Source organism: Pisolithus orientalis (assembly GCF_024613125.1).
Source record: "Pisolithus orientalis strain OTSU chromosome Unknown F5J12scaffold_1, whole genome shotgun sequence".
NCBI classification, from domain to species: domain Eukaryota; kingdom Fungi; phylum Basidiomycota; class Agaricomycetes; order Boletales; family Pisolithaceae; genus Pisolithus; species Pisolithus orientalis.
The window spans coordinates 1,920,180-1,946,505 of record NW_026260782.1 but is presented as its reverse complement, the minus strand read 5'-3'; the positions used below and the strand labels follow the sequence as shown (position 1 = coordinate 1,946,505).

Genomic DNA, 26,326 nt, shown 5'->3' with positions numbered 1-26,326 from the left:
GCCATCGCCACCAGAGAGGACTGGGAGCTGCACTCACCGGATATCAAGAGAGTGTTCCTTCATGGAAAGGTCAAGGAGAAGGTGTATGTCAAACAACCACCTGGGTATGAGGAATATGGCCCAGACAGCAAGGAGTTAGTTGGGTTACTTCATTCTGCTCTCTACAGGATTAAACAGGCTGCCAACCACTTCTACAAAACACTTTGCTCTGAACTCGAGGGTCAGGGATTCTGGCACAGCAAGGTGGATCATGCAGTGTTTGTCTTCCATCAGTTAGAGGTTGTCTGCATGGCTGCCTGGTATGTCGATGATGGCCTTGGTGGTAGCAACAACAAGCATTTCCTCACCAAGGTCAAGCATCATCTACACCTCCATTTTGGTATCTCAGACATGGGACCCATCACAAAGTACCTCAGCATCCAGTTCAAACATGATTGTCACACTCACAAACTGTGGCTTCACCAGAGTGAGTACATCATCCACCTCCTCCAAGAGTACGATCTCATTGACTGCCACCCAGTACACCTTCCCATGGACCCCACCCATCCTTTTCTCACTGATGCCAAGGCAGCAAAACTGGTTGAACCTGCCAACCTAAGGTCTCTTTACCCAAAACTCATAGGTGAACTGTTATACCTCTCTGTTTGCACCTGTCCTGATATTTCCCTTGCCATTCAGTGTCTTTCACAGTATCTCTCCCATCCCAGTGCATGTCTACTTGGAGCCACGAAACATGTCCTTTGTTACCTTGCAGGCATGGTTAGTCATCACCTTCACTACAGGGAATGCACATGCAGTCCTCTTCTGCATGGGTTCAGTGATGCTGACTGGGTGACAAACCCTGAGGATCGTGTTTCGGTGACAGGATATTGTTGGTTCTATTATGGAGGCATCATTGCCCACTCTTCTAAAAAACAGACTACACAGGCCCTGTCCTCCATTGAAGCTGAGTATATGGCAGTCACTGCAGCCATCCAGGAAGGTCTGTGGATTCAGTCTTTCCTCCTGTCTGTGGGTTTCCCAGTGCTGCCCCCCACCTGTCTTTATGCTGACAATGCAGGGGTGATCGCACTCTCACAAGAGGCTGCAAACAACCATTGCACCAAACATATCGACACATGGTATCATTTTTGTCATTCTCACATTGAGGCTGGAACTTTCCTGCTTGAGTGGGTCGCATCCTCCTGTAACACCACTGATGTCCTCACCAAGGCCCTGCCTTGTCCATCCTTCTCCCATCATGTCACTGGTCTCTCACTTGTGTCCCATTGAGGGGGTGTCAGAGGTCATTTTCAACAGTCACTTTACTCATTTCTCATTTCTGTTCTCTTTTCTTTTCTCTATGCATGGAACTCACATTAGTTTGGATTTTCCTTTTGTCCCTTTGCACATGTTCCACTGTGGGGGTGTGTTGGTGTCAATGGTCACATGTTAGGTGCACTTGTACTTATAGGACTGTTTACATTAGTTTACACCTCAGCACTTGTGTCTACAACACTGAGGTGGGTATGGTAACCCCTGAGGACACACATGTGTACTTACCTCCTGTAGCATGTCCTGTCAGGTATTGTCAATGGTAGTGCTTGTGTCTACAACACTGAGCATGTCCTGTCAGTTTTACAACAGATACCTGTTGTATCAACAAGTGGAACAGCTCAGAGTTGTCAGAAGCCATAAACTCCATGTTTCTGTGGTATGAGAGCTCACAGAAGTGCTATGCTTACCTCCACAATGTTGCCATCATTGTTTTCCCCACAACACCTGACCCTGAGATGTATCCAAGATCCAAGGGCTGGCCAGAGTGGTTCTTGCAGGGCTAGATGTTGCAGGAGTTGATAGCCCTGACAGACCTCCAGTTCTTTAACAAGGATTGGGAACCCATAGGAGATAAAAGAAACATTGCTTCTATGCTAGAGGAGATTTTGCATGTCCCATCTCAAGTCTTGGAGGATGTTCTGACTTCATACTGCCCCAGTGTTGCTCAAGTCATGTCACGGGCCACTGACCAGAGGACAACACAAGTGGAGGATCAAGCATATTCACTGTTAGGTCTGTTGGATGTCAACATGCCTATGTTATATGGGGAAGGGAAGAAAGCATTTCTGTGTCTTCAGGAAGAGGTCATTTGCAAGTCAAATGACCAAACTATCTTTGCTTGGAACCTGACAGAAGAAACTTTGCAGACCTGCAGCATGCTGGCAGATGATCCAAGTCTTTTCTGAGGTTGCCATGATATCATCTGGATGGAGTCAAGGGAATTCTACTCAAAATTATCTGACCTGTGGAGTGATGGTACTGAAGGTATTCCCAAACTCCTAGCAGGACCAGTCTATTTTTATTTATTTCTCTTGACCTTCTGGGAGTGGGCCATTAACATGTAGGTTTTCTGGGAGTGGGCCATCAACATGCAGGTGCTCCATGCAGCCACCATCACCAATTTAGGAATCCAGGTGTGGCTTCCCCTTAGATGCTATCCTGGCTGTCTGTGTGTCTTGCAAGTGGCCCTGGCCTGCAGCAGGAGAAGGTGGTTTGAGGCTGATTACCACTGATATAATCCCCTGGAGATCCAAATACTACAGGTATATTGGTGAAGTTGGGTGTGAGCTGTTGCAAGGACCTTACCAGCACTCTCAACTCAATCTTGCTTATGAGCCCACAAGTGCTCCCTCTGGGGTCATCATTGAAGATATGGTTGGCCTGGCAGCATTACTTCTGGCCACATGCACAGCCAAAACTGGCATCAAGATGGCAGGCAAGAATACAGAGCTTGTTGGTGTCACTATTTTTCGAAGTCCACCATACCTTGATCAAACAGTTTCTATCCAGTGCCCTTGCCATCTCTTTATCTTGTGCCTGCCCTGCGATCTTCCTGGCTTGGGATGTTTGGTCTGGTTTCATATGGACTGTGGATGCTCTTTGACATATTAGCAACAGTCCCCTTCCCTGATATTTGCATGGAGGTTGCTCCACCTATTAGAGAGTATATCCTCAGTTCCAACAGGGAAATTGTGTTGTTGAGAGGGCCTGCAGCTGCCTCATTCACTCAAGGCAAGCCATTTATTCTGATACATATCCTGTGGCATTTGCACCTACTGCTGGTCTGCCTTTTGATGTATGATTTTCTCCCCAAGGATGGGGTCTGGACAGCTCCATCACAAAACATGTGATTCCCCTTTTCCTGCCTGTAATAGTGGCTTTTGCATATTTCCCACTACTCACTGACATCCTGGGGAAACCACCTTTTGGGTTTGCTCTGATACAACATCCCCACCAACTGAAGCACACAAAGTACATGTTTAGCACCTGTACTGGTGGAGTGGTGTTTGCACTTCTTCTCTCTGCAAACCAAGAAGGTAGAGCAAGTCATGAATGAGCTCTTGCCTACTCTAAACTTGAAGGCTTGGGGGAAATGGAAAACCATCATCCTTGATCATATCAAATGCAGGGGACATTTTGATTTTGACCCCTCTGACTGGGATGACAGCACCTGCATGAATAGGGAGAGAGAGACACTGGTTAGGCTATTCAAAGATGTGTGAGATGCTCATTGAATCTTCAAGAGGTACCTTGTGGAGTCAGCCCCTGAATGCCCACCAGTGGATGACCCACATCACATCTGCCATGGGATACAGTCATCAAACATTCCTGACTAGTGTGTAAGTTTTAAGTCCTGATGTGACAAGACATTACCTGACATTGAGGATTCACCAGGTACCAGTACATCAGGCAACTTTATTGAAGGGGCTAAATGGTTTCTAACCACTCACTCCTTGTTTATTTTCTGCTGGCTGTGTCCCACCCCATTTGTCATGAAATTTCCCTCCATTATCCCACAATACATTGTTGTCTCCCTCAATCACTCCTGTTTTTGTGTCACATATTATGTGCTCATGCATGATGGGCAAGCAGTGAGCTCCTTGCATTGCAGGTGTGAATCTAGTGGGACCCAGCATGTGAGACACAACAAACTATAGCATGGACCTTACAAGGCCTCATAGTGCTCTACTAGACTGATAGCACCTGCTAGGCACTGTGCTAGCTTGGAACACACTTTTCAACCCCATTCCAAGTGGAGCTATACTGCAGAAGTGGTTGATTTTCCACATCTTCCACTGGGTCCTCTCCATGACAAGGGAGTCCTCAGTGTGTTGCCTCCTTCCAGTGAGTGGGATGGCATGCACCTCAGTTTCAGCATGACTTTAGGAAGAAAAGTGGAATGTTACAAGCATTCACACACTTTGACAACATCAAAGAGGTGGCTTAGAGTTAGCACCTGCAGGAGGATAGTGGTTGGAAAGTATAAGCCAGGGGCTATGAAGGCTAAGACACTGACATCAGCATGCTCTTGTTTTGCAGCTTCATATATGACAAGGAATAATCCTGCATGGGTGGCACATCAGAACACAATGCATCAATTCATATGAATATCATACCAAAATGAGTGAGCCAGCTAGGCCATAATACAAGTGAAGCAAGCTCACTCCTACATGAACAAGCATTTGTGGCAATCAATTAGAGCTTGTATGGAATGCACAGTTCAGTTGCAGTTCACAAACTTGTCAGATTGTTCTTGTTTGATGGGTGGCACACAAATTCAGCATAAGGTCTGGCAGTATGTCAGAGATTGAACTCCTCCAGAGATGCTGCCTGATCATCCCAATGTGTGCTGAGCTCTACTGCAGCATATTTTGACTGCCCTCCAGATGCTCCTAGTCTTGTTGGCTGAACTAGTTGGCTCCAGTGTTCACAGAGAGCCAATACCATACCACACATCCAAACTCTCTGGAGATATGTGGGTTCAAGAACTCCTGACTGGTCACCCTGATCATATCTGCTGTGAACTTGGTATGTGCAAGGAGGATTTTGTTCAGCTCATAGAGGAGCTGCAGGAGATTGGTCACAGCAACTCAAAATTTGTTACTCTGGAAGAACAGCTTGTGATTTTCCTGTACACATGTGTGACTGGCCTGATGGTCAGGCATGTTGGCAAGCATTTTCAGTGGTCAAATGACACAGTATCTCAGTGAGTTCAATGTTATGCCCAAGTGGAGTGACTTCATCAAATGGACTAGGCATGATCCATGCGAGGGGAATTCTATGGGCCAAACTTATTGTAACCCCTATGGCTCAGTTATCATGAAAGTCTGACAGAGGTTTGCCTCCTTCTGGTGAGTTCTTCTGAGATCACTTGGAGGAGAGAACAGAGGACAAAAGTGAAGGGATGAAGCTGAGTTGCAAGAAATCAAAAAACTGAGGATATATGGTACTGTACTAGAGACTATATACCTGTAGACAGGAGTACTGTACCAGTCATGATGAACATGTTGCATTGTGTATCCACAGTAGTCAACAAAAGCATCAGTCAAATAAATAAGTCAGAACAAGTCACCTGGTGTCATATGATGGGCATAGTCAGGGGGGGTAGAAGGCTATACTGGCTGTGCAATCAATGTGCAGCAAGGAGCCTGACACCAGAACAAGGAAACAACATATAGGCAATATAAACAAGTCAGAGACAAACCCATACAGAAGGAAAGAGACATGTCATCCATCAGAGAGGGCAGTGGAACACTGGATCTTCCCAGGCTGTGTCATTGATGGGTATTGGAAATACCATGACAGCAGGAGAGCCGAAATCCCCATGCAGCATATGAACCCCTAGGATGGCAATGATTATAAGAGACATGAGGAGGCACATGACACACATGACCATGAAAAGATGAAAATGGAAAGAGGCCAGACATGGGCATAACATCACCCCCCCCCCCCCCCCCCTAAGGTCCTCAGACCCTTGAGGATGAGCCTGGAGCATTGGAAGGACAGGTGGAAAGGGGTCAGTGAGTAGTATAGACACAGGAATGCATCCAATTGGCAATGGGCAATGAAGGTGATGGAGATGGCAGTTCCTCGAGGGCTGGAGTATAGCAGGATCCATGTCCAATTGCAGCATGACCAATGTCCCAAGTAACAGCACTGGTAGCATGTGTGCTCATACAAGACATGGTTGGTGGGAACAGGGGTTTACCCTGCAAGGTAGAACTGAAGTTGATTGAGAGGGACAGGGACAAAGGGAGATGCAGGGAGAGGGTCAGTGGAGTGGACAGCATTATGATAGTGTTTGTGCATACCAGCCCACCCTGCATCCTGAAGTAAAACCTCCCAGGCAGAGTTGTGAGTTCCAGTCCCCAATTGAGCACCAACCTCTTTATATAATGTGGCTCTGTCAACATAGCTAAGCTCAATCATGCACCACAAATCAACCTTCTCCACATTGGAAGGCTCAGGCTTCCTGATTGGGATGTCTGGAACTGATGGTTCCTCTTGTTTCAGTTGAATACAATCAAGAAGTCAAGAAGTGGGTGGGGCAAGAAACTCCCCAATCTGCTGATGGAGAAGGTGATGATAGGCTCCACCAGTTACAGCCTCTAAAAGTTCTGAGGTTCCCCTTTCCAACATATTAATCATTATCACCTCTGACAGGGGTGCAGTCCTGCTAAGCTTTCAAGTTTGGATCTTTGAGATGGCACAGGAGATCACGTCTGTCACTCTGTAGATCTTAGACAACAACCCAAAATACTTAACTTGTTCTGATGAGCACCTGTCAATGTTGTCCCCATTGTGGAAGACATCAAGTGCCCTAACAACATCCAAGTAGTCACCTGCTGAGACTGGTAGTTGAGGCTCATCATCCCTGGCAAGGGCTGCCGTGGCAAGGAGGTCAAGGGCAGCACAGTGTGCACCATCAGAGTAGGTGGTGAAAGTGGTGCATAGGTCAGTAGATTCAGGAGCATCAGAGGTTGTGGCCTTGGTTCTTTGACCACTGGAGTCATCATCAGTGTGTACCTTACCCTTTCCCTTTCCCTGCTGGTTACTGTCTCCACTGGGGGAGACTCTGGCCTTGGGGGTGGAAATCCTCTTGACCAAGAAGGATGCATGTGGATGCAGTCAGAGAGAGCAGGTGAGAGGGGGAGATGTCATGTGGAACTGCAAGATGGGGGACGAGGGGTACCGAGTCAGAAATGCCAGTGGAGGTTGTTGGGGGTGAGGACACTGCATAGATGGTGATGGGGGGGATGAGAAGGTCATCCCTGTCAGCTGTGGGGTCATAAAGGGATTCTGTAACAGGGAGGTTGGCATAGTCATTCTCAGTATTGACTGAACAGGGGGAGTCCATCAGTTTCAAAGATGATGGGTGAGTTTGTACTGGTCGAGTGCTTCCAAAGCATGATCTTTTATATGTTCTTTGGGTTCCCAGGTATTCAATGAATGGGGGAACCCTTTCCATTTAACCAAATACTTTCATTTACCTCTGTGCCCATCTATCTTGTGATTGATTATGGACTCAACCTCCCATTCAATTTCATCATTGACTAGTTCAGGGAGTGGTGCAGAAGGCACAGCTCTGTAAGTGTCATTTTCAATGAAAGGAAAGATCCAGGAGGCATGGAACACCAGGTGAACCTTCCAGGGCTTGGGGAGTTCCAATCAGAAAATGACCAGAGAAACCACCTGAGTCACCTTGAAGGGCCCAAGATGTCTAGGTGCAATCTTATCACACTGGTTTTTGATCCTTAGATGCCCAGTATCCAGGAGAACTTGATCTCCAACTTGGGGCAGTGTGTAGGACCCTTTGCTGTGCAAATGCATCAGTTCCTGTGCTTTCTTGTGTGCCAGGATGGCAACATCTTGATTCAAGGCCAGCCTTTCCAATCTTTCATCAACAGATGGAACAGCTGTAAGGCATACCTCTGGATAAGGGGAAGGGTCATATCCAAGGAGAAGGGAAAAGGGGGTCATTTGATGGATGGAATGGACCTGGGAATTGTGAGCAAACTCAGCTGATGGGAGTTTAGCAGCCCAGGAGTTAGGAGCTTCAGTGCAATACAACTGAAGATACCCTTCCACCTCTTGATTGACCCACTCACTTTCTCTGTTAGTTTGTGGATGATACCCTGTTGAAAGTTTAGGGGTTACCCCTATCACTTTGTACAACTCCTTCATAAATGAAGAAGCAAACTGTGGTCCACAATCCAAGATAACCAATTCTGGTACTCCAAAATGGGAATAAATGAACTGATGGAAAAGCCAGGCAATCCCGACAGAGTCAATAGTTTTATGACACAGGATGAACAGGGTGGCCTTTGTCAGACCCTGATCGACAACCATGAGAATGGAGTCATATTTTTGTTCTCCTGAAACAGGGAGATCTGTGATGAGATCCATAGATATATTGCTGAAATGGGAATGCAGTTTTGGGCATGTTGTGAAGAACCACAGGCAGTGTAGGTGGGTGAGTCACAACCTTTGTCATTTGGCAGATTGGGCAGCCTGCAATGCAAGCTCTGATATCCTTTTCCCATTCCTTCCCACCATACCTCTTTGCACATCTTCCCAAACATAGCCTTCTTACCAGGGTGTCCAGCAGACTCATGGTCATGATAAGAACACATACAGTGCTGGCAATCTTCCAGGGGAATGTAAAGCTGGGTTGTCCCAAACCTTTTCATTCTGTCATCCACAATGGTTATATTACCTTTAGGCTCTGGGCCTGCAGAATCCTTTGACATGCTATTCCTGACATGTTCATACAGGTCTGCAGAAATCACATACACCCCCCATGCCCCTTTTTCTGGTTTCCTCACAGGGCAGGTGTTAGGGTTGCTGATTCTTCCTTGGTTTTTCCTCAGATGGGCGAGAATATGGCTTGGAGTGTGTTTTGCTACATGCTATTCATGCCAGGAGATGACCAATTCATGTAAGGCAGTTGAGTTTAAGATGTTTTTGTATTTTCATAAGGGAAAAAGTTGGGGAAACAAGACAAATAGTAGGGTCCACCCCTCTTGAAAGCCAAAGGTTCTCCAGGAGAACCATGGCCACAGGCAGCAGTTCCTCAGTGGTGTCCCAGCATGAAAGAGTGTCAGCAGGGACCTGCAAGCAGCCAGCCTGCCAAGAGAAATGAAGTGGGTAAGACTGAACAGTAGCAGCCCACTGAGGCTGCTGCAGAGTTAGTTGCTGTGGCTCATGGTAATACTCCAGGTTCTTGTGGTCAGTAAAGACCACTGTTGGTTCCACCAGAGAGAGAAGGTAGGGCCAGAAAACCTTGAGAGCTCAGATGACAGCAAGCATTTCTAGGTCATACACCTGGTATCACTGCTCAGCACTGACCAGGGACTGGGAAAGGTAGGAGCATGGATGCCATTCATCATCATTTCCTTTCTGGGAAAGCATGGCTCTGGTTCCCAACTTTGAAGCATCTGTAAAGAGCACAAAGGGCTTCAAGAAGTCAGGGATTGTGAGGACTGGAGAAGAGCATAACAAAGACTTTAACTTGGTGAAGGCTGCATCTCATTCTGGTGTCCAGGAGTAGGACACCCCTTTCTTTGTCAGGTCATGTAGGGGTCTAGCAATGCTTGAGAAGGAGGGGATAAACTTCCAGTAGAAGTTACAGAATCCTAGGAACTGACAAAGCTTGGTTAGGTTATTAGGGGCTTCCCAGGTTGAAATGGCATCAGTCTTCATAGGCAAAGTCTCAATATGCCCTTTTCCAATGATCATCCCTAGGAATTCCACTTCTTTGGCCTCAAAGTAACATTTGCTAAGCTTGAGGCATAATTTCTCAGTGGTGCAGATTTTCAGGAACTCCCACACACATTGGCAAAGTTCTTCAAGGGTCTTTCCATGAACAATGGCATCATCCATGTAACCCACCTGCTTACCACATTGAGATTCAAAGGTTTGATCCATATACCTTTGGAAAGAGGGTGGTGAGTTGCTTTGACTGAAAAACATTACCATTGGTTCAAACAATCCTCTTGGGGTAATGAATGCCCCTTTCCACTCATCCCCTTCCTTTATGTGAAGGTTGGTAAATCCCCACCAAACATCAAACTTGGTGTAATACTTGGATTCAACTAGTTCATTGAATAAAGCTTGAGCATTCAGTAGTGGATGCACATCCTGGATGGTAAACAAGTTAAGGTATTGGTAATCCTGAATCAACCTTTTCTTCCCATCTTTCTTGGCAACAAAGAACACTGGCATGGCCTGCAGGGAAGTTGACAGTCAAATTTTTCTGCATTTCAGGTTTTCCTCCAGGAATTCATCCAAGACCTTGAGTTCATCAGGGGACATGGGATATACTGATGCCTTCTTTGGTTTGATGTCCTCTTTTAACTGGATTTCATGATCCAATCCAGGGTGATGGTCTGGCAGTGGGATATTGTCTTCCACAAACACCTTGGCAAATTCCTTGTACCATTCTGGAAGAATTACTTCTTCCTTCTGAGAGGCCAAGGTGGCTTTGAGCTCTGTAGACAGAGTGGTTTTGTTAACTTTTACTTTGGGGGTTTCACCTGATTCCTGTTCTACTACCTGTGAAACCTTAGCCTCCTTGTCAGGATAGACAAACCCATCATCCCAGCATGTAATCTTCCCTGTTTCCCAGTTCATTCTTGGCTTGAACTCTTTGAGGAAAGGCATTCTGAGAAGGACATGTTCTTTTCTGACAAGGGGTCCCACATAGCATTTGACCTGAACAATGCACTCCTTGATTTCCATCTTTAGAGTAACCTTGTGAGTTACCCATTCTTCATCCTTTCTGGTAAATGACATGGTCTTGAACTTCCACTTGACTTGATAGGTCAGGATCCCAAGCTTCTGAACCATTCATTCTGAGATGAGGGAAACCTTGGCACCTGAGTCAATACAGGCCCAAATTCCTGCTTTGTAGTCCAGTAAAATGACTAACCCAAGAGGGGAATGGATTTGCATATTCAATTCATGGACAGTGGATCAGACACAGAATCCAACTTCTTCAAGGAAGAAGTTGCTAGTTTGTTTTAGTTACATCCACCATGTACTAGCTTCTGATATCTAATCCAATCTTTGTTTGATGCACATGCTAGAGGGATGCCAACACATCTGACATTATTCATTTCTGTAGCTAGATACACTGACTCATGCTACACATACTACATGGTGGGGGGGGGGGGGTTGCTAGCACCTTGGAAAAAAGCTGTCATACATGTCTGATACATATGCATGATGGGATTGTTCATCAGGTAAAGCTATAAAAATGGTGGCAGGGTTAGATATACCAGAAAACTGATGCATCATAAATGCATGATGGTGGGGAGGGATCTTGGAATCTTTGTATAGCATTTGCATAGCCATCTGGACTGTGATCAATGGACCCATGAAAGTCATCACCAACTGGTCCCCCAGGTGCTGGATTGTGTTGCCAATCAATATGACTGTGATGGTGTGAGAGCTGGAAGGTTGAGGCTTCATCTTGCTGGAAGATTGAACAGATGTTTGGCTGCACTTACTACTATGAATGGATGAGATGGGAGTTGTTGGGGGATACTGATTTGTTGAGAATAGGAGGGAAGGGGATGCCATTTCTGTGATATCAGTAGACATCATGGTGAATGAGCACTTTCTGGCAAGTGTGGCAATGGAGGGGGGGATGGATGGGATGGAGGTGGTACTGTCAGTAGTTGTCATAGGGTTGGGGGGGACAGAGAGCATAAAGCTACTATCAGTGGTCATGGTGAGTGTGGTGAGTGTGGGGTTTAACACCCCAGGATGGAAAGCATGGGAGCTGGTTGTGCCACCCTGTGGAAAAATATCCTCCATCATTGGAAGATACTGCCAGCCCTTGTTGTGGAATGGCTTCATGGCCACATTTCACTGCAATGTCTCAGCAAACTGATCATAGTTACCTGTAAGATCAAATACATACCTTCACACTGACAAATTTTGCCCATTTCTCTGCATCAGCTGCTCCACAGATATTTGCACCATTCTCATTGTCCCAATGTTTGCCTGATCCACTGTGATAAGTCATGATTGCATTGTATGTATGTTTAAGCTACATCCAGTGTTAACATAGCAATGTTAGAATAGATGAGGATGTACTGATCCCCATTTAATCAACACATTCTTCAAGTCCTTGATTTTACTGGACCTGTGGAGCTTGCAAATGCTCTCTGCAGCTTTGGCATATGTCACTTGTCAGAAGTTGCCAGCATCAGCCCACTCTGTGCAATTTGTGTGTAGATAATTGACAAGGGCAGCAACCTCCCCATCAGTCCACTTGGCATGCTTGGATTCTTCCTCTATTTCCCCTGCTGTTTCCATTAGTTCAACAATATTTGATCCTAAGATGTCAAAAAGTTCAATTAGTACTCACTGGATGTGATCACATCAAGTATCAGCAGAGGCGAGATAGGGAGGGAGAGACATGCTACCATCAGGAGGGAAACCACCATTTCAATCTCCAATGCTTTGGCCTGGATTTTTCCACCACCCATCAAACAAGAACAATCTGACAAGTTTGTGAACTGCAGCTGAACTGTGCTTTCTGTACAAGCCCTTATGTGGACCACATGAAAAAGACAGATATCAGAGCATGCTTGCACCACTGAGGACAGGAGAACAATATTCCATATTAGCAATACCTAGACGACTATGACGCAAAGAACTTGAGAGCTGGCTTGGGCACATTTTGACACCCAGAAAAGGGGCCATGTGGACTGGAGAGTAGGACCTCATATAAGACAGACTGGAATTCAGTTGTTGACCTGCTGAGACATGCATGATTTCAACAACCGGAGGAAGAACCTCTTGACACGTTGTTGGATGTGATCACGGCAAGACGGCAAAGTTTCAAGCCTTCGCATCACCATTGCTCAAATCGAGTCTGTCACTGTTGCAAGTCCAGCAGCATTCGATTGCACACTTCGGAACGTTGGCAGCTACCTGAAACGCAGTCAGCACTCGATACTTGTTGATTGAGAGGGTTGCAGATTCCTTCCATTAGCCTCATCCGCATCTCGTTACTCGACACTAGTAATACAGACAACACTGTAAAGTCAACCGTCACTCGGTCCCGGAATCTAGCAAGATCAAATGCGATGAGTTTTACGAATATCAATGTAAGAGAACTCCACAGCATTGCCCGCAGTCAGCCCATCGATCCTTTCCTTGCTCGCAGGACCCAGAAGGAATAAAGGCCCTTCTCGAACAGCTAAGAGCGTCGCAAGTGTGGCAGGTCGACCGTGAATGCTGCCGCGCCTCCTGCTAGTCCCAGTGCTCGCGCTCCGACGACGTCGGAGGTAGGGGCAAGCAATGAAAACACCAGCACCGGACTGTCATCGGCTTCATTATTGTCACCTCAGTCTCAGCCCTTACAACCAAGACCTGGACTCGCGACTACAGACTCCTATACAAAGACTCCATTCAACGACCCCGTCGGTCGCGTCGCTGCTCTCCCAGTTGAACGCGTCCCAATGGAAGCAATCAACGTCAACTACTGCCTCGGAGGATGTACTTCCTTTCTCTTCGACTGGGAACGCGGGACCATCACGCGTGCCACATTCTCGATCCTCGTCGTCCTTGGGCTTCGTTCATCAATCGTTTCCCTCGGAACCAAAGCAACAACTGACCCGGCCTTTACGAACGCCAAATCCACTACAACCCCCCATAACGACAACGCCACCAGAAGAGGACGTTCGATTTATATCCTTCCAACAGGCATTGCCACATTTGTCTCAGCTAGCTTCGGATTCCGAGTTCATCGCTGCCGTAGGCCGTGTACGCGTCTTTAATCCCTCAGTTTTTCACTCATTGACGGTACCATTTGTTCTCTTTGTTGTCATGTTATACTGTCCTTCCTCGACCGCAGCTGAGGGGTGATCAGAAAGAACTCGAGCAAAAATTATGGGAAGAACGATGTGCAATACGCCGAAAACATGAGGAAAAAGTTAAGGTCGCTCGTACGAAGTGCGTATGGTGTTCCGCATCAGCTTGCTCTCCGGTCTAAGCTTGATCTGGTTTTCTACTTTCACAACATCCGGTCGTGTATGGAATATCATTGCTACGCCACCTTCAATCGCGTCACTGCAGGGCGAACATGACCGGCGCTGAGTTGTCCAAACACGAAGTGGATGTTTGTATTACTTTCGATTACTCGTCATGATGCCCAAATTTTACTCTCCGGACAGATGTTCAACGAGGCATTCCGACGGGAGGTGCAGAAGTTCGACACCGAACGTGTTCTGGTTGCATGGGATGCATTGGCCGAGAAGCAGCAGGCCGCTCTGGAAACGCTTGGTGTTCCCACCATGTTTCGGACGGGCTCAAAGGAAAATCTCGAGGTAAGTGGCAGCTAGTCGAATGTCATTTATTTCTGGACGCGATTTTTGCCGTTGCCACAACTGCGGGTATTCGGTGATACTGCTGTATCAGAAACAGAGGAAGATTATGCAGGTCCTGGAGGGATTGATCCAATGAATATGGTCAGGCACGTGGTGTCTCTCCATCACTGTAGCGTGGCTGCTCCAACTGACTGAAGTACTCCGAGCTATTGCAGCGAAGCAGATCCACTAGCCGCTCCGCTAGGTACCCTCGGAATCAGCATGATTGTACTACGTACACTGTCGCATGACATGAACTGCGCGTTGCTGTACATAGTCACTACTAGCTCAGCGCCGCCACTCAGAGTATTCAGGGTTCGGTGATTCACACCTAAGTAGCGCCGAGTCGTGGAGATGGGCTTTCGCAAGCGTCGAGGCCGCTTGCTCAACCACAATTCTGTGTTCTGCGTTGACTACAATGAGCTCAGAGTCTCAATCAGGTCCTATTCCCCGTAAAACTCCCCACACGCGAGATTATTTCTACGTCGGTGGCTCCTACGTGACCGGGTCAGAGGGATCAGAGATTGTTCATGGACAGCTATACGTCGAACACCTCGCACCGATTGAAACGACTCGCAGCATTCCAGTCCTTTTCATCCATGGAAATGGAATGACAGCTTCGAATTTCCTGAACACGCCCGATGGGCGACCAGGATGGGCGGACCACTTCTTAGCTCAGGGGTACGAGGTAAAGACGCTTTGCATCTGTGCCCACGATTTCGAGCGAGGCACTTGCTCACCCGGGTATGTTCTGCCAGGTTTACCTCGTCGACCAGCCTTGCCGCGGTCGATCCCCATGGCATCCAGGTGTCGACGGGCGTCGGAGCACAATGAGTGTCTACACGATCGAATCTCGGTGCACGGCGACGGCTAAATATAAGCTCTGGCCGCAGGCCGCTCTCCACACTCAATGGCCGGGATCTGGAACCAAGGGCGATCCGGTGTTCGATGCGTTCTACAAATCGATTGTGCCGAACCTCGCGTCATCGGTGGAAGTTTCGGAGCTGGTGAAGGCTGCAGGGACGCAGCTGCTGGATAGGATCGGGGTAGGTCAAGCCTAATCTATGCCGTCTTTGATTGCTGTATCCCTCACTATCGCCCGTGGCCACGGCGTAATGTAGCCCGTCGTCCTAGCCACTCATTCGCAATCCGGTTTTCTGGGCTGGATACTGGGAGATGCACGCCCACATCTAGTCAAAGCCATAGTTGCCCTTGAGCCAAGTGGACCTCCCTTTCAACAGGCCATTTTCGCATCGACTCCGACCCGTGCATATGGCATTACCGACATCCCCCTCACCTTCGACCCGCCTGTGTTGTCTCCATCAGATCTCACACCAGTCACTTTGGAGCGGACACCGCTTTACACCAATATCCAGCAGGCACACCCCGCACGACGGCTGGCGCACCTTGCAGTGTGTACCCGTGCTCGTGGTGACATCTGAGTCTGGATATCATGCCGTGTATGATCATTGTACAGTGCAGTTTATGCGGGACTGCTGCGGTAGACGTTACACACGTCCGCCTTGAAGCCCTTGGGATTCGTGGTAATGGCCATATGATGTTCATGGAGCGGAACTCTGCGGAGATCGCGGAGGTCGTAGAGAAATGGATCTCGAAGGTACTACCTACGAACGAGGGTTGATGACACGCTTTCTGCTAAGCTTAAGTTGTGGGTCACTGATAAGTGTAGTACGGTGCCTAAGAAACCCCCAACAAGTGTTTCTGCAGACTTTTCTTGTCACTGGTATTCAGTTTCACGCATTCATATGACCTCATGAATAATTGAATATGCTGCGGATGGTAGAACCCTCCCAGGTGCACCCTTAGATTCCTGTGGGATTCAGGGATCGCTCAGGATCCAAGGTTCTGTCATTTATGTGGACACTTCGCCGCCTCAGACACTTAATGTTAACAGTAAACAACAGGCTGTCCCAGCGCAGATGGTGGTGCGTCAACCCGGGTCGTGTTCACACATTTCGCGGAGCCTGCACACGACTCACACTTCATGGGTAAACTTTGGATCAGCTCCTTCGGCCTTCTGCCCGAGGGTTAGAACATAAGTACCGATATCTAAGGTTCGTTGTTCACAATCCCTACGACGTTTTCACCTCGAGGCGGAAAACGTGGAGAGAAACTTTGTATCGTGTTTGATGTATGTTTCGCACACTATAGCGATCACTCGGTCTATAATCGGGCGAAACTTGGGGATTCCGTACAAAAGTGGGCGATAAGGTGTGCAAAAGGCTGCTTCGGATTCGTCGTACCGGGGGCAGTGGTTTGCTGCGGAGAATGACAAAGTAGCGTGGGGGTGGAAAGGTGGTCGCCATGAGATTAGTTCCTATTCGTTCTCGTAATACTTCCGCAGTGGAGGACCTCATGCACGCAAACCAGTGAAGACGGCGCTTGACTTGGACCATGCACCAAGTTTAGGTCGGATGGTCGGAATAAGGCAAGTACATACATATCACTACAGAAGTTTAGGTAGACCCCGGGGAGTCCTGTACAAAAAGTGCGCGGAAATTAAGTACGAGTACTTACCAGGTTATACGCCTCACTGAACTGATAAATGGGTCCCCCACACATGAATTCGCAGTTAGCTCCAGAATTGCGACAGCAAAACAAAAATATGGTAGGAAATGGGGGGGAGATAACGCGTTGTTATGACATCTCTACGTCTTGATCAGGACGTGGCTCGCCTCTTGCAACGGAATTAATCAATTCTCTCCGTACTTCTGGACCAATTTGTGCGTGAGGGTTCGCCCGGACGACGTCCAACAGCGCGTCCTTTTGATCCGGTGTAAGGTCGGGAGAGTACCTTCGTAACAAGATAAATGAAACAAGCATAGAAGAATGCAAACTCAGGTATACCTCTGACAGAACGCGAGCAGACTCTGGTGCCACAAGACCGGAAGTTTTTCGCTATCGCCGCGAGAGCGAGCTTTGTACGTATTTGATAACCTAATGAAGTGGAACACGAGCGCATCGACAACCTTGTACGGTAATTGATATTTCTTGTCTACGAGCACTCGGATGAACAAAGAGTTTGGACCTACGGTATCCACTGAGATCGATTTTCAAGAGGAAGGTGCGACTGCACGTACCTGTATAGTCCATTTGGGCGATCCGCAGCAATGCTGCAGCTGAATGAAGGACGGGCACCTTCTTTTTAGCGATAATAGATGCTACAATGGCAGCCTCTTTGAGCGTACACCCACTCTTGGAAAGCTTTGATGAGTAGAGATATACGATGTCCAGTGCTAACCATCTACCTCGAGCATAGGAAATACAACTCCCTTAAAGAAGGCACCAGGCTTGTACAATGCACGCTTCAGCGCTTCATAATATTGCACATTGAGCTTTTTGTTGCTCTGTATGTCTTCTCGTATGGCGTCAAGCAAGACGACAGATAGGAATAACTGAGCCTGCGGAGGCTTCATGGTAGAGACGAAAATTCTTGTGGCAGCTCGACATGCATGGGGACTCCAATCTTCCGGTTTGGTCAAAGCCAATATTCGAGCCCACGCGGGAAGAGTGGGTATGACTTTGAAGAGTTTTGGAAGAGGACCGGATCTGTATCCATGCAAGAAGACGGCCAATCTATTTGCATGGCCGTGTAAATGTCGACGCTGACGGGGTATCGGGACAACATACTTTGAATATGCTTCGACCAGCCTAGGGTCAAGTCCAAGGGCAGGGTCGGGACACTCTTTATCTGGATTTGGTATTGGGTGTCGGAACAAGCTGCAAGCCGTAGCAAAATCGGCGAACCTTGTTGTACTTTTTGCACGACAGCCACGCCATCTGGCTGCTTCCCGCTTTCGAGTTTGGAGAAGATCACGTCTGCCAATGTCCGTCGTTCTCCTATGTTGGTGGGAAGAAGAGTATCCAGCGTTTGCATGTCCACGGAGTCCAGTTGCTGGCGTCGGGCATAAGACGTTGTAACGGATAGTATAGACGGCACCCACAAACATGTCCTCTGCGTCGCCCATGTCGCTCATGTCTTCCATGGCTTCCCCTTCCTCACTGTCCTCGGACAAAGCGTCATCTGGTCGCGATCGGGGCTGCAGTCTTGTGTCCGCATGTGCTGGGGCATCCTCCACTTCGTCGTCTGGGACCTCTAGCTCGTCTTGTTGATCGCGAGCGAGTTGGAATATTTTACGAGATGTTTTTGGGTCAAGAATCACCTATAATAACGGTCTATATTTTGCGAGTTTGATGAAGCCATCAATAACCACCTCGCCGCCTTCGTCGTCTGATCTGCTCTTGCGCGACTTGTTTCGTTTTCCTGGTTGAGACACGCGTCCATACTTTGCGATGAGCTCATCCTCATGGATCTGGGCGAGGAGGGGATCGTGTCTTGGTTTTGTAGATTTCTGTGCTCTAGGCATGTGGATTGAAGGAAGTGATTATTATCTTTTAGGTTTGCGGTGATGCGGAGTCCGGGGGGGTGTCCGGGGTCTTCCGCCGTGTTGCCTGGAAATGACAGACCTGCGCTATCGCAACAGGCACTGGTCCCAAAATGAGCGCGTCTGGATCCAAAGTCGTCGACCCTGTAAGTGCCTCTTGCAACCTGTCATACACCCTCCGAGGTTGTTTGCCATCCGTTCTTCTTCCTCTCCCTCCTCGTCATGTCCCAGCTACTCCCAGCCGAACTTGTACCCTCCCTATCTTTCTTCGTTTGACAAGTCAATCTGACGTGCCGTCTCTCCTACAGATTAAGACCCTCGACAAGAACGGTCAGGAAATCAAATCCGTCGGCTTTCAACGCTTTGGCTTCGACAGCGAAGTGCCCATCGACATCTTGCGATCGCTTTACCTACGATCGCACTATGTCCTTTCTGCTCCCGTAGAGAAAGTTGAGGAGCTCGACGCAAAAGAGCTCGCCGACCACGCACGCTTCACTCAGGGTCTCAACGCCTACCAATCCAAGTCTGTCTACCACCCCGATACCAACACTATCTCCTACACTACGTTATCTCGCTTTCCCCCTGTCAAGTTACTTGCTCCCTCAGAGAGGAAACGTATCCTTGTCACCGGCGGTGCAGGGTTCGTCGGATCACACCTCGTCGACCGCCTCATGCTCCTCGGACATGAAGTCACCGTACTAGATAACTTTTTCACCGGTTCAAAGACTACCGTCAGTCACTGGGTAGGACATCCCAACTTTGAAATGGTTCGCCACGACGTCGTCGAACCTTTTATGATTGAGTGTGATCGTACGTTCTCCCGCTTTCCTGCTTCGATCTTGCGTCGCTTACACTTGAGCTGCAACACAGAGATATACCATCTCGCATGTCCCGCATCACCACCTCATTATCAGTTCAATGCCGTTAAAACCGTAAAAACTTCCTTTATGGGCACGCTTAACATGCTCGGTTTGGCAAAGCGAACCAAGGCTCGCTTCTTGATCAGCAGCACCTCCGGTATGTCAATCCTCCTCTCTTTTAGTCTAGTACGAGAACCGTTATCTTACTGGCACTTCTTAGAGGTATATGGTGATCCCGAAGTCCATCCTCAACACGAAGACTAGTAAGTTAGGTTCATTCGCCTATTTCGGTCTGAGGTCAGGCATATTCTCCTTCCTTTACTAGCTGGGGCCATGTGAATCCCATCGGGCCCCGTGCCTGTTACGACGAGGGTAAACGGGTTGCCGAGACACTTACATACGGCTTCCATCGCCAGGACGGCGTTGACGTACGTGTAGCACGCATTTTTAACACATACGGTGCGTTTAATGTCTTTTCATCTCTTCACTGCGGTTTGCTAATCCAATCCTCAGGACCGCGTAGTATGTACCTTGCGCTGGATCTCGATATAGATGCACGATCTGATGCTTACCACTTGTAGTGAACCCCCACGATGGCCGCGTCGTCTCTAACTTCATCGTGCAAGCCCTCCGCGGCGAAGACCTCACCGTTTACGGAGACGGCAAACAAACCCGTTCATTCCAATATATTCACGACCTAATTGATGGTCTTATCGTACTGATGAACTCTGATGAGACGCGGCCCGTTAATATTGGCAATGGCGACGAATTCACAATAGGCGAGTTCGCAGAGCTGGTCCGCGAGATTGTTGAGAAGGTCCAGCTGGAGGATGGCGTTCTCCCTGAAAAACGTGTTCAGATCGTATACAAGCCGATACCCACTGATGACCCGCAACGCAGGCGCCCGGATACGACCAGGGCGAAGGAGTCCCTCGGTTGGCAACCTCGCTGGACGGTCCGAATGGGTCTTGAGGAAATGGTCAGGTACTACAAGGCCAAGATGGCTGAAGGAAGCATCTAGATGGGCAGCAACACTTCCAAGACATTTCATTGACAGTTTCGTTGGACGGGTGTTTAAGTGTACAGACAGTTGTGTTCGTTGTCGCGTTATGGACTCCTGATAGTTACTAAAATTTTCAAAATTATCCTGAGTACAAGTAGTGGGCCTAGTCTTGATCGGTAGTGTGTAGTTAGTCAATATACACGAGACAGAAGTCATCTTCCCAGATATCGTTGCCCGACGAAATAAAGTAAGAAAACTATCAACGTAGTATGTACGTTAGCTCTACAGAGAATCTCCAAGGTGGGGTACTCATTATACAATCGGTGTGGGTATGCAATGTGCGATAGGTTCCGTATTGGAACCTGCGAGAAAGATGTAAGACGTGATATACTAATGACGAAGAAAGAGACACAACCCCCAATCATAGGAAGCCTCCCACTCGTGGCAACGGGTTCCCTTGGTTGTTCGTCTTGACGCCAGCGCTCTGCGTGACAACTTTGGTCATCGAACCCTTGACGACCTGCTTCTCAACCGAGTTCGTGTTGAACGTCGTCCGCCGCATCCGACCATCTTGAGCAATATCCTCCGTGACGAGGTCGTTCCCGTTCGCAGTCAACTGCCCAGCAATTGGGCGTTCCGGGGATTGCGACTTGTAATTCTTCTGTGCTACCAACAGCGCTGCGCTATCTGATTACGGAGGATCGGTGAGAATGTCGACCCTGCAACGGAAAAAATGGAGAGGATGTATACCGATTTGGCTCATTCCACGATGATCTCCGTGGAACCAGTGTGATTTTTGCCGTTCAGAATATCTATACACGCATCAACGTTGACGAAGGGGAAACGAATTAAGCGAGTGCTCACTTGCGCAGGGGCCGCCCATCTCTTCCGAGGGGGCAGTAAGCACTCTCAATGTCACGTGCGTAGAACCTGAGGTTCTCAAGCTGGCTCCGAGCCACCTCCGACGACACGCACGAAAATGAAAGGATAGACCGCGGATCCCGCTGAGCATAAGAAGGGTCCCCGATGAGATCACCCAACGTGCGCAACGCCATCTTCGTGCGCTCCGATACCGGGATCTTGGGAGGAATGAGGTCCGTCCGTGCCTTTGGCAACGTGGCGAGGAACTTGGAGAACGCCTGGTTGACCAGGGACGCGCTTCCGGGCATGATAGACATGCATGCCTTGGCACCTATACGGAGCAGTCACGAAGGGTCAAGATATCACTTCATGCCGATACTGGTACTTACCTTTTATCGTGAAGAGAGGTATATCGCCTTTGGCGTTGATCAGTTGTTTCTTCAGGTTTTCGGCGTGTTTCAGAGGTGCAACGTCACTCTGCTCATTCTGTTGACGGTTAGCATGGAGCGGAAGTCGGACCGAGGGCCGTATTCACTTGTATAATTAAAACGGGACATCTTATACAAGCCAACTCCTTTTGGGTTAAAGGTGTCCGCTGCCCACGAGATGCAACCCATGAGAACCACACGGGATCAACTGTCCAATCACTCACATTCATCATAATATTTACAAGCTCCACGATTCGTAACCGTTTCGTCGGTGGCGTCCACGCCTCCCAATATGCAATCAGCTAGAATATGATTTTAGCTCAAGTGTCACGCGTGCGTCAGTTAACGTACGGCGTCTTGCAGATCCGTATTAGATGTCTAGACAAGAAGTATGTTTGGTGAGCGGACTCTTCCAAAGCAGTGCAAAAAAAAATGATGGCGCAAGACTTACCTCACCGGTCATGAACGTGACGACTTCACTAGCTGCGTGCTCAAACGCGTCGAGATCGGCAGCGTAACACCAGAGTTGCAAGAGTTCGTCGTAGGCATTGAAGACCCATTTGAGCCTGTAAAAAAAGTAGATAAGCAACCCGTAGGGATCGTTATTCTTTCTCAGGGTAGGCACGCACTCCGTGGGGGGCGGTACATTGCACAGGGTTAGGCTCAAGACGAGTTCTGGCCACCTAAACGGCAGATATGAAGAATGATGTAAGGGACGAAGGAAGAATGCACACACAACGCGGTTAGCCTAAGAACGGCGTTTACAGCTATACATTCGAAGGCGAGAAAATGACAAGCCGGGAGGAATAAGGCCTTGGGTGTCTATCAGTGCCAGAGGACGACAATTATCGAGAACGACGACGTATACCTGCATGGCTAAAGCAAGGTCTGCTGCATCAACATAGCAATCATGTAATTCGCTCGGCCGACAACGCGAACGACCCATGGTACGTTGATCGAAGGCAATGGTGTTGTATTGAAGGCTGAGCCGTGGGTCATCGAAATGTCTCTGCAACCATGTAGAGTCGAGGAAGAGAGGGTGTAGCATGATGATAGTAGGCTTGGATGGATCGAAACTGCCCACGTTCCCGTATACTGAGTTTGTCCTGTACCATAATGAAACGTAGTCTCCTCGAGAGGGTATGTCAACGAAAGGCATCGTTCGCTGTGGGGAGACGGTGACCGCGGACGGGGACACCCACAAATATGACAGGGCAGAGAAAAAATTCAATGGCTGTATTGCACTTGAGTGCTGTCATGACAGCCCTGGAAAGCAATCATGGCAGACATATGCCCTCCGTTATCCGACGCCAACCTTTTTAGTCGTCTCCGCCGGACCCGCTTGCCATACTCGCTGTGGTCCAAGTCCGGACTCTTTCTCTCCAGCTAGTCGCCTTAACAAATCCGCCGGCATTTAATAGTTCTGCAGCAAATACAACACTCTAGTACACTTCCTTCGCAGAGTAGGCGGTGGAGTGGCCCAGGCATCGAATTGGTCACCAAGAAACTGCATACTTCTCACGGAATCAATTTATTACTGAAAGAAGTCTGACATAATAGCCAACAGACCCCGAGTCGAGCAACCCGTATTGAAGCCCAGTGGTGGCTAAACTGGGCTAAACTCTGCGGCCATGCCAGTAAGCGTGACTAATGCCACCGGCCACTACCGCCGAAGAGGTGATTCCAAAGGCGCTAACACTCCAGCAAACCGAACGGTCGTAAAAATGGGACGGATGGCGTGGAGCGCTTAAATTCCCCCCGGAATCTCCCCGACCTCCACAGCGGATGGCCATTAAATCATGGATTTGACATAATAAACTTTTCGTGGAACCGTCAGGGCGGAGGAGGTTATGACCTGATGTCACCTCCTGGCACCCGAATTACTGGGACATTCCACATCGTCCCCATCATGAATGACTTGTACAAATGCTACCATTACCTTCGTCCTCAGGTGGTTTCAGAACGGGGTGACCCCGGCCCAGCCTCATCACCATCATCCCACACAGGATGGGCTAACCTTCGATCCCAAGCTTGAGCAATGTGTGAGGGCCACTTGGTGCCTGTCGCCACCGTTCAGTACGGCGTGCGCCACCCGATGACTTGAGATGAGCCCTGATGAGCACCACGCAGACAGAGCACGCACATCAGATATACATATATAAATAACCTCGTTCTATTGTCTGCCGTCTTGCAACGTACCTATCATTTTCATCATGTCCAACAGGATAGGCAGATATCACCCGATAGGGCTTTATATCACATCCTGAGACCTTCATAGAATCAAAGGAGAGTAAAACCGATGGAAAGTCGTGCAAATTTGAGGTGACTAACGGAACATGGATGACTCCATCAAATACGCACCATGGACAATGAGACCTTGACAGAACAATGGAGAAACACCAAAGAACTAACGAAATTCCCGGCGTTCTACGCCATCACTGCGGTCCTGACAAGTTTACAGGGTGATTGTAGGCATCTGGACAGAAGTATGAGTGCTTGAGCTCTAACCGCAATGGTCAAGAAACAGATACTTATGGCACCACGCTAACACTCAAGTACGTACTGTCGAAGACGACGGTACCTGTAGTAGCGTTAGTAATATGTGTATCGGCGGTCGCAGGAAGAAGTGAAGAAGGGGTCATGAGACCGTTGCCTGACAAATTATCCGATAAGCAAAAAATGCACATTCTGTACCTGTGCTCTCACTCCCAACTGCCCCTGAAGGCCACCTAATGGATATCAAACTACTGTAGTGGTCAGCACACTGAAAGACCGCAAAAACATACGCCAGGCCGTGACAACAAAGCAACATACCAGTAATCCTACGATCGCGGGATTAATCGTGTCCAGTCTCTGGGTACTTACTTACCGCTATGATCGACCCCACTTGAGGCTCTAAACCTTCGGCGGTATATACGCTATTTCCGTAGCAGACACCGACAACTAGGAAGTTCAATTGAACTTGTGACTAGTACTTCGACAGCTTCGTTATCACGAACCTACAGTGACTGTGAGTCATTGGTCTCCAAACTTATCTGCAAAAGCGTCGAATTACGCTATGCGCGTGCGCTTGCTGCTCTGATTGGACAATTTAGACTTCCTTTAGATAATAATGAAGACAAGGTTTACGACAAAACTAAGTCAAACGGGGACACTTTCCCAAGATATATCCTCGCCTATTACTGACAGACCGAGTAGGGACCGGGCCAGGATGTACACTAATATGTGAACCTTGTGTTCTGGTGAGTTGGATATGGTATGATCGTACTCACGTGTGCCACTTATCATTAACAAGTTTACTCACGCTCCAAACGCTATCTGTATCCCGTCTTTGCCTCGAGTGCTTCGACTCGTTAGATGCCTACAATTCATTGCCACCATGGTTTGAATTGGGCTTTGTTTATGGGAAGATTGCGGATGTCGAAAAATGAGCGACGAATTCCCAGGTGCAGTGACCTTGTAAACAAGGTGATGCTCTGCCTTATAAGGAATTATATGTCTTCTCCTACCACGATCTTGTCATCACATGGCCAAGGTTGGGAAGTGTCGCTTGGAGAGGCCTGTTAGCATGTAATTGCTTAATCGCGTACGCTGACATGGTCAGTGCGCCGCCGTTTACATTGCTCCAGTGTTGGTCACTATACTCGCAGCGGTCCCCCGGGTTCCACAGGGTAAGGATGCCTGGCCTGAAAGAGACAGGTACCTGTGAGCCAGACCCATACACTTCCTGCACTTACTATCTAGCCATTGAATTATCTTGAAAGGTTGAAGTAGGTCGACTTGGGAGCCGGAGATGATTCAGCATCAAGAAGTATGTGCTGAAACTTATCATGTGGCATCCCCGATTCCTCTCACCTTTTTAGACCGGTGTGTCTACTGCATATGTACACTGGTTCCTTCAAGCATAAGCGCCGGAACAGGTCGGTGCTTACAGAATGATTCACCTGTTTAGAATAGTTTCAGGGACGTTACCATCACTGATTCATAACTTACAGGACATAGTATAAGTCATCTTCAAGCTTTTGATAGTTCGTACTGCCAGAGTATGGTGGGCTATGGTGTACACTCGTTTGTGCCATCAGTCTTCTCCGAGAGCAGTTAAATTGAAGGCAGCAGATGTCAAGTATCAGTGCTACTTATGCTTAAACCTGTGTTTGATCCAAGCTCGGAATCAGGCGTGATGTGATAAATGAAGGGTACATCATTGCATTGTCACGACATGTGTAGGCTCGCAACTATACACGGAAACCCTCGATTTCAGAAGGACATTGGTGGTAGATCACAATTGGCCCCATGTTGAAACGGTCGAAACGTTGAAGCCTGGCCGCCTACGGTTGGCTAATATATGCTGCGGAAAATAATCACGATGTGATATGATGAAGGTCAGTGAAATGACTCAATGTCTGTGATTTAACCTTACGCCTCGGTTGTAACCTTGCACTATGATGTCCTGCTCAGATCAATTAATGGCGCCTAGGGTCGACAGGCGAACAGGCGACGTCACGGCTCCGGTGTGCATGCAGATGGACCGGATCCCGGGTCGCTTTTACGGGCACCGTAGACAATGATT

At 48.2% G+C, this 26,326-nt stretch overlaps 7 protein-coding genes across 7 annotated transcripts; 3 read left to right on the top strand and 4 right to left on the bottom strand.

Moving 5' to 3' along the window:
• Positions 1–11,952: 11,952 nt before the first annotated feature.
• F5J12DRAFT_794389 (uncharacterized protein) lies at positions 11,953–12,488 on the bottom strand. The gene is made up of 2 exons (XM_051744013.1): positions 12,194–12,488; positions 11,953–12,131 (listed from the first exon to the last, which is right to left on the bottom strand). The coding sequence occupies exons 1-2, from the start codon at positions 12,312–12,314 to the stop codon at positions 12,016–12,018; spliced, it is 237 nt and encodes a 78-aa protein (XP_051606017.1). The 5' UTR covers positions 12,315–12,488; the 3' UTR covers positions 11,953–12,015.
• Positions 12,489–12,866: 378 nt separating this feature from the next.
• Positions 12,867–14,328, top strand: F5J12DRAFT_31726 (uncharacterized protein). Its single transcript, XM_051738874.1, has 5 exons — positions 12,867–13,596; positions 13,688–13,785; positions 13,909–13,951; positions 14,007–14,159; positions 14,251–14,328. Exons 1-5 carry the CDS (start codon positions 13,132–13,134, stop codon positions 14,293–14,295), a joined length of 804 nt encoding a protein of 267 aa, XP_051606016.1. The 5' UTR covers positions 12,867–13,131; the 3' UTR covers positions 14,296–14,328.
• Positions 14,329–14,616: 288 nt separating this feature from the next.
• F5J12DRAFT_902355 (alpha beta-hydrolase) lies at positions 14,617–15,840 on the top strand (the record flags this gene model as incomplete). Its single annotated transcript, XM_051748284.1, has 4 exons — positions 14,617–14,886; positions 14,957–15,244; positions 15,320–15,612; positions 15,681–15,840. The coding sequence occupies 4 exons, from the start codon at positions 14,617–14,619 to the stop codon at positions 15,838–15,840; spliced, it is 1,011 nt and encodes a 336-aa protein (XP_051606015.1).
• A 755-nt stretch (positions 15,841–16,595) lies between these two features.
• On the bottom strand, positions 16,596–18,591 carry F5J12DRAFT_794367 (Bystin-domain-containing protein). The gene is made up of 8 exons (XM_051744012.1): positions 18,434–18,591; positions 18,164–18,382; positions 17,967–18,114; positions 17,850–17,910; positions 17,468–17,795; positions 17,300–17,414; positions 17,067–17,247; positions 16,596–17,013 (listed from the first exon to the last, which is right to left on the bottom strand). Exons 1-8 carry the CDS (start codon positions 18,584–18,586, stop codon positions 16,857–16,859), a joined length of 1,362 nt encoding a protein of 453 aa, XP_051606014.1. The 5' UTR covers positions 18,587–18,591; the 3' UTR covers positions 16,596–16,856.
• A 136-nt stretch (positions 18,592–18,727) lies between these two features.
• F5J12DRAFT_794359 (uncharacterized protein) lies at positions 18,728–20,682 on the top strand. Its single transcript, XM_051744011.1, has 7 exons — positions 18,728–18,853; positions 18,913–19,414; positions 19,475–19,621; positions 19,685–19,727; positions 19,790–19,923; positions 19,978–19,986; positions 20,046–20,682. Exons 1-7 carry the CDS (start codon positions 18,827–18,829, stop codon positions 20,483–20,485), a joined length of 1,302 nt encoding a protein of 433 aa, XP_051606013.1. The 5' UTR covers positions 18,728–18,826; the 3' UTR covers positions 20,486–20,682.
• On the bottom strand, positions 20,683–23,249 carry F5J12DRAFT_794351 (alpha/beta-hydrolase). The gene is made up of 12 exons (XM_051744010.1): positions 22,625–23,249; positions 22,493–22,569; positions 22,386–22,439; positions 22,208–22,322; positions 22,108–22,134; positions 21,981–22,058; positions 21,864–21,923; positions 21,718–21,814; positions 21,332–21,659; positions 21,218–21,279; positions 20,883–21,154; positions 20,683–20,829 (listed from the first exon to the last, which is right to left on the bottom strand). The coding sequence occupies exons 1-11, from the start codon at positions 22,913–22,915 to the stop codon at positions 20,889–20,891; spliced, it is 1,455 nt and encodes a 484-aa protein (XP_051606012.1). The 5' UTR covers positions 22,916–23,249; the 3' UTR covers positions 20,683–20,829; positions 20,883–20,888.
• Positions 23,250–23,372: 123 nt separating this feature from the next.
• On the bottom strand, positions 23,373–25,137 carry F5J12DRAFT_778959 (uncharacterized protein; the record flags this gene model as incomplete). Its single annotated transcript, XM_051742340.1, has 9 exons — positions 23,373–23,530; positions 23,774–23,868; positions 23,956–24,026; positions 24,118–24,132; positions 24,320–24,337; positions 24,451–24,485; positions 24,622–24,724; positions 24,944–24,995; positions 25,061–25,137. The coding sequence occupies 9 exons, from the start codon at positions 25,135–25,137 to the stop codon at positions 23,373–23,375; spliced, it is 624 nt and encodes a 207-aa protein (XP_051606011.1).
• Between the last annotated feature and the right edge of the window lie 1,189 nt (positions 25,138–26,326).

Coding starts and splice junctions, on each gene's coding strand:
- F5J12DRAFT_794359 (XM_051744011.1), top strand. CDS start 18,827: ATGTCCCAGCTACTCCCAGCCGAACTT. Junction 18,854..18,912: donor AGCTACTCCCAGCCGAACTT/GTACCCTCCCTA, acceptor TCTCTCCTACAG/ATTAAGACCCTCGACAAGAA. Junction 19,622..19,684: donor CTTGATCAGCAGCACCTCCG/GTATGTCAATCC, acceptor GGCACTTCTTAG/AGGTATATGGTGATCCCGAA.
- F5J12DRAFT_794367 (XM_051744012.1), bottom strand. CDS start 18,586: ATGCCTAGAGCACAGAAATCTACAAAACCAAGACACGATCCCCTCCTC. Junction 18,383..18,433: donor CAGACGACGAAGGCGGCGAG/GTGGTTATTGAT, acceptor CCGTTATTATAG/GTGATTCTTGACCCAAAAAC. Junction 17,911..17,966: donor CGTGCAAAAAGTACAACAAG/GTTCGCCGATTT, acceptor TACCAAATCCAG/ATAAAGAGTGTCCCGACCCT.
- F5J12DRAFT_31726 (XM_051738874.1), top strand. CDS start 13,132: ATGAAAACACCAGCACCGGACTGTCATCGGCTTCATTATTGTCACCTC. Junction 13,786..13,908: donor GTTAAGGTCGCTCGTACGAA/GTGCGTATGGTG, acceptor GCGTCACTGCAG/GGCGAACATGACCGGCGCTG. Junction 13,952..14,006: donor TGTCCAAACACGAAGTGGAT/GTTTGTATTACT, acceptor CTCTCCGGACAG/ATGTTCAACGAGGCATTCCG.
- F5J12DRAFT_794389 (XM_051744013.1), bottom strand. CDS start 12,314: ATGGGTGGTGGAAAAATCCAGGCCAAAGCATTGGAGATTGAAATGGTG. Junction 12,132..12,193: donor ACTTGATGTGATCACATCCA/GTGAGTACTAAT, acceptor TAATGGAAACAG/CAGGGGAAATAGAGGAAGAA.
- F5J12DRAFT_794351 (XM_051744010.1), bottom strand. CDS start 22,915: ATGCCTTTCGTTGACATACCCTCTCGAGGAGACTACGTTTCATTATGG. Junction 21,815..21,863: donor GTCCCGTTTTAATTATACAA/GTGAATACGGCC, acceptor AACCGTCAACAG/AATGAGCAGAGTGACGTTGC. Junction 21,280..21,331: donor GATGGGCGGCCCCTGCGCAA/GTGAGCACTCGC, acceptor ATGCGTGTATAG/ATATTCTGAACGGCAAAAAT.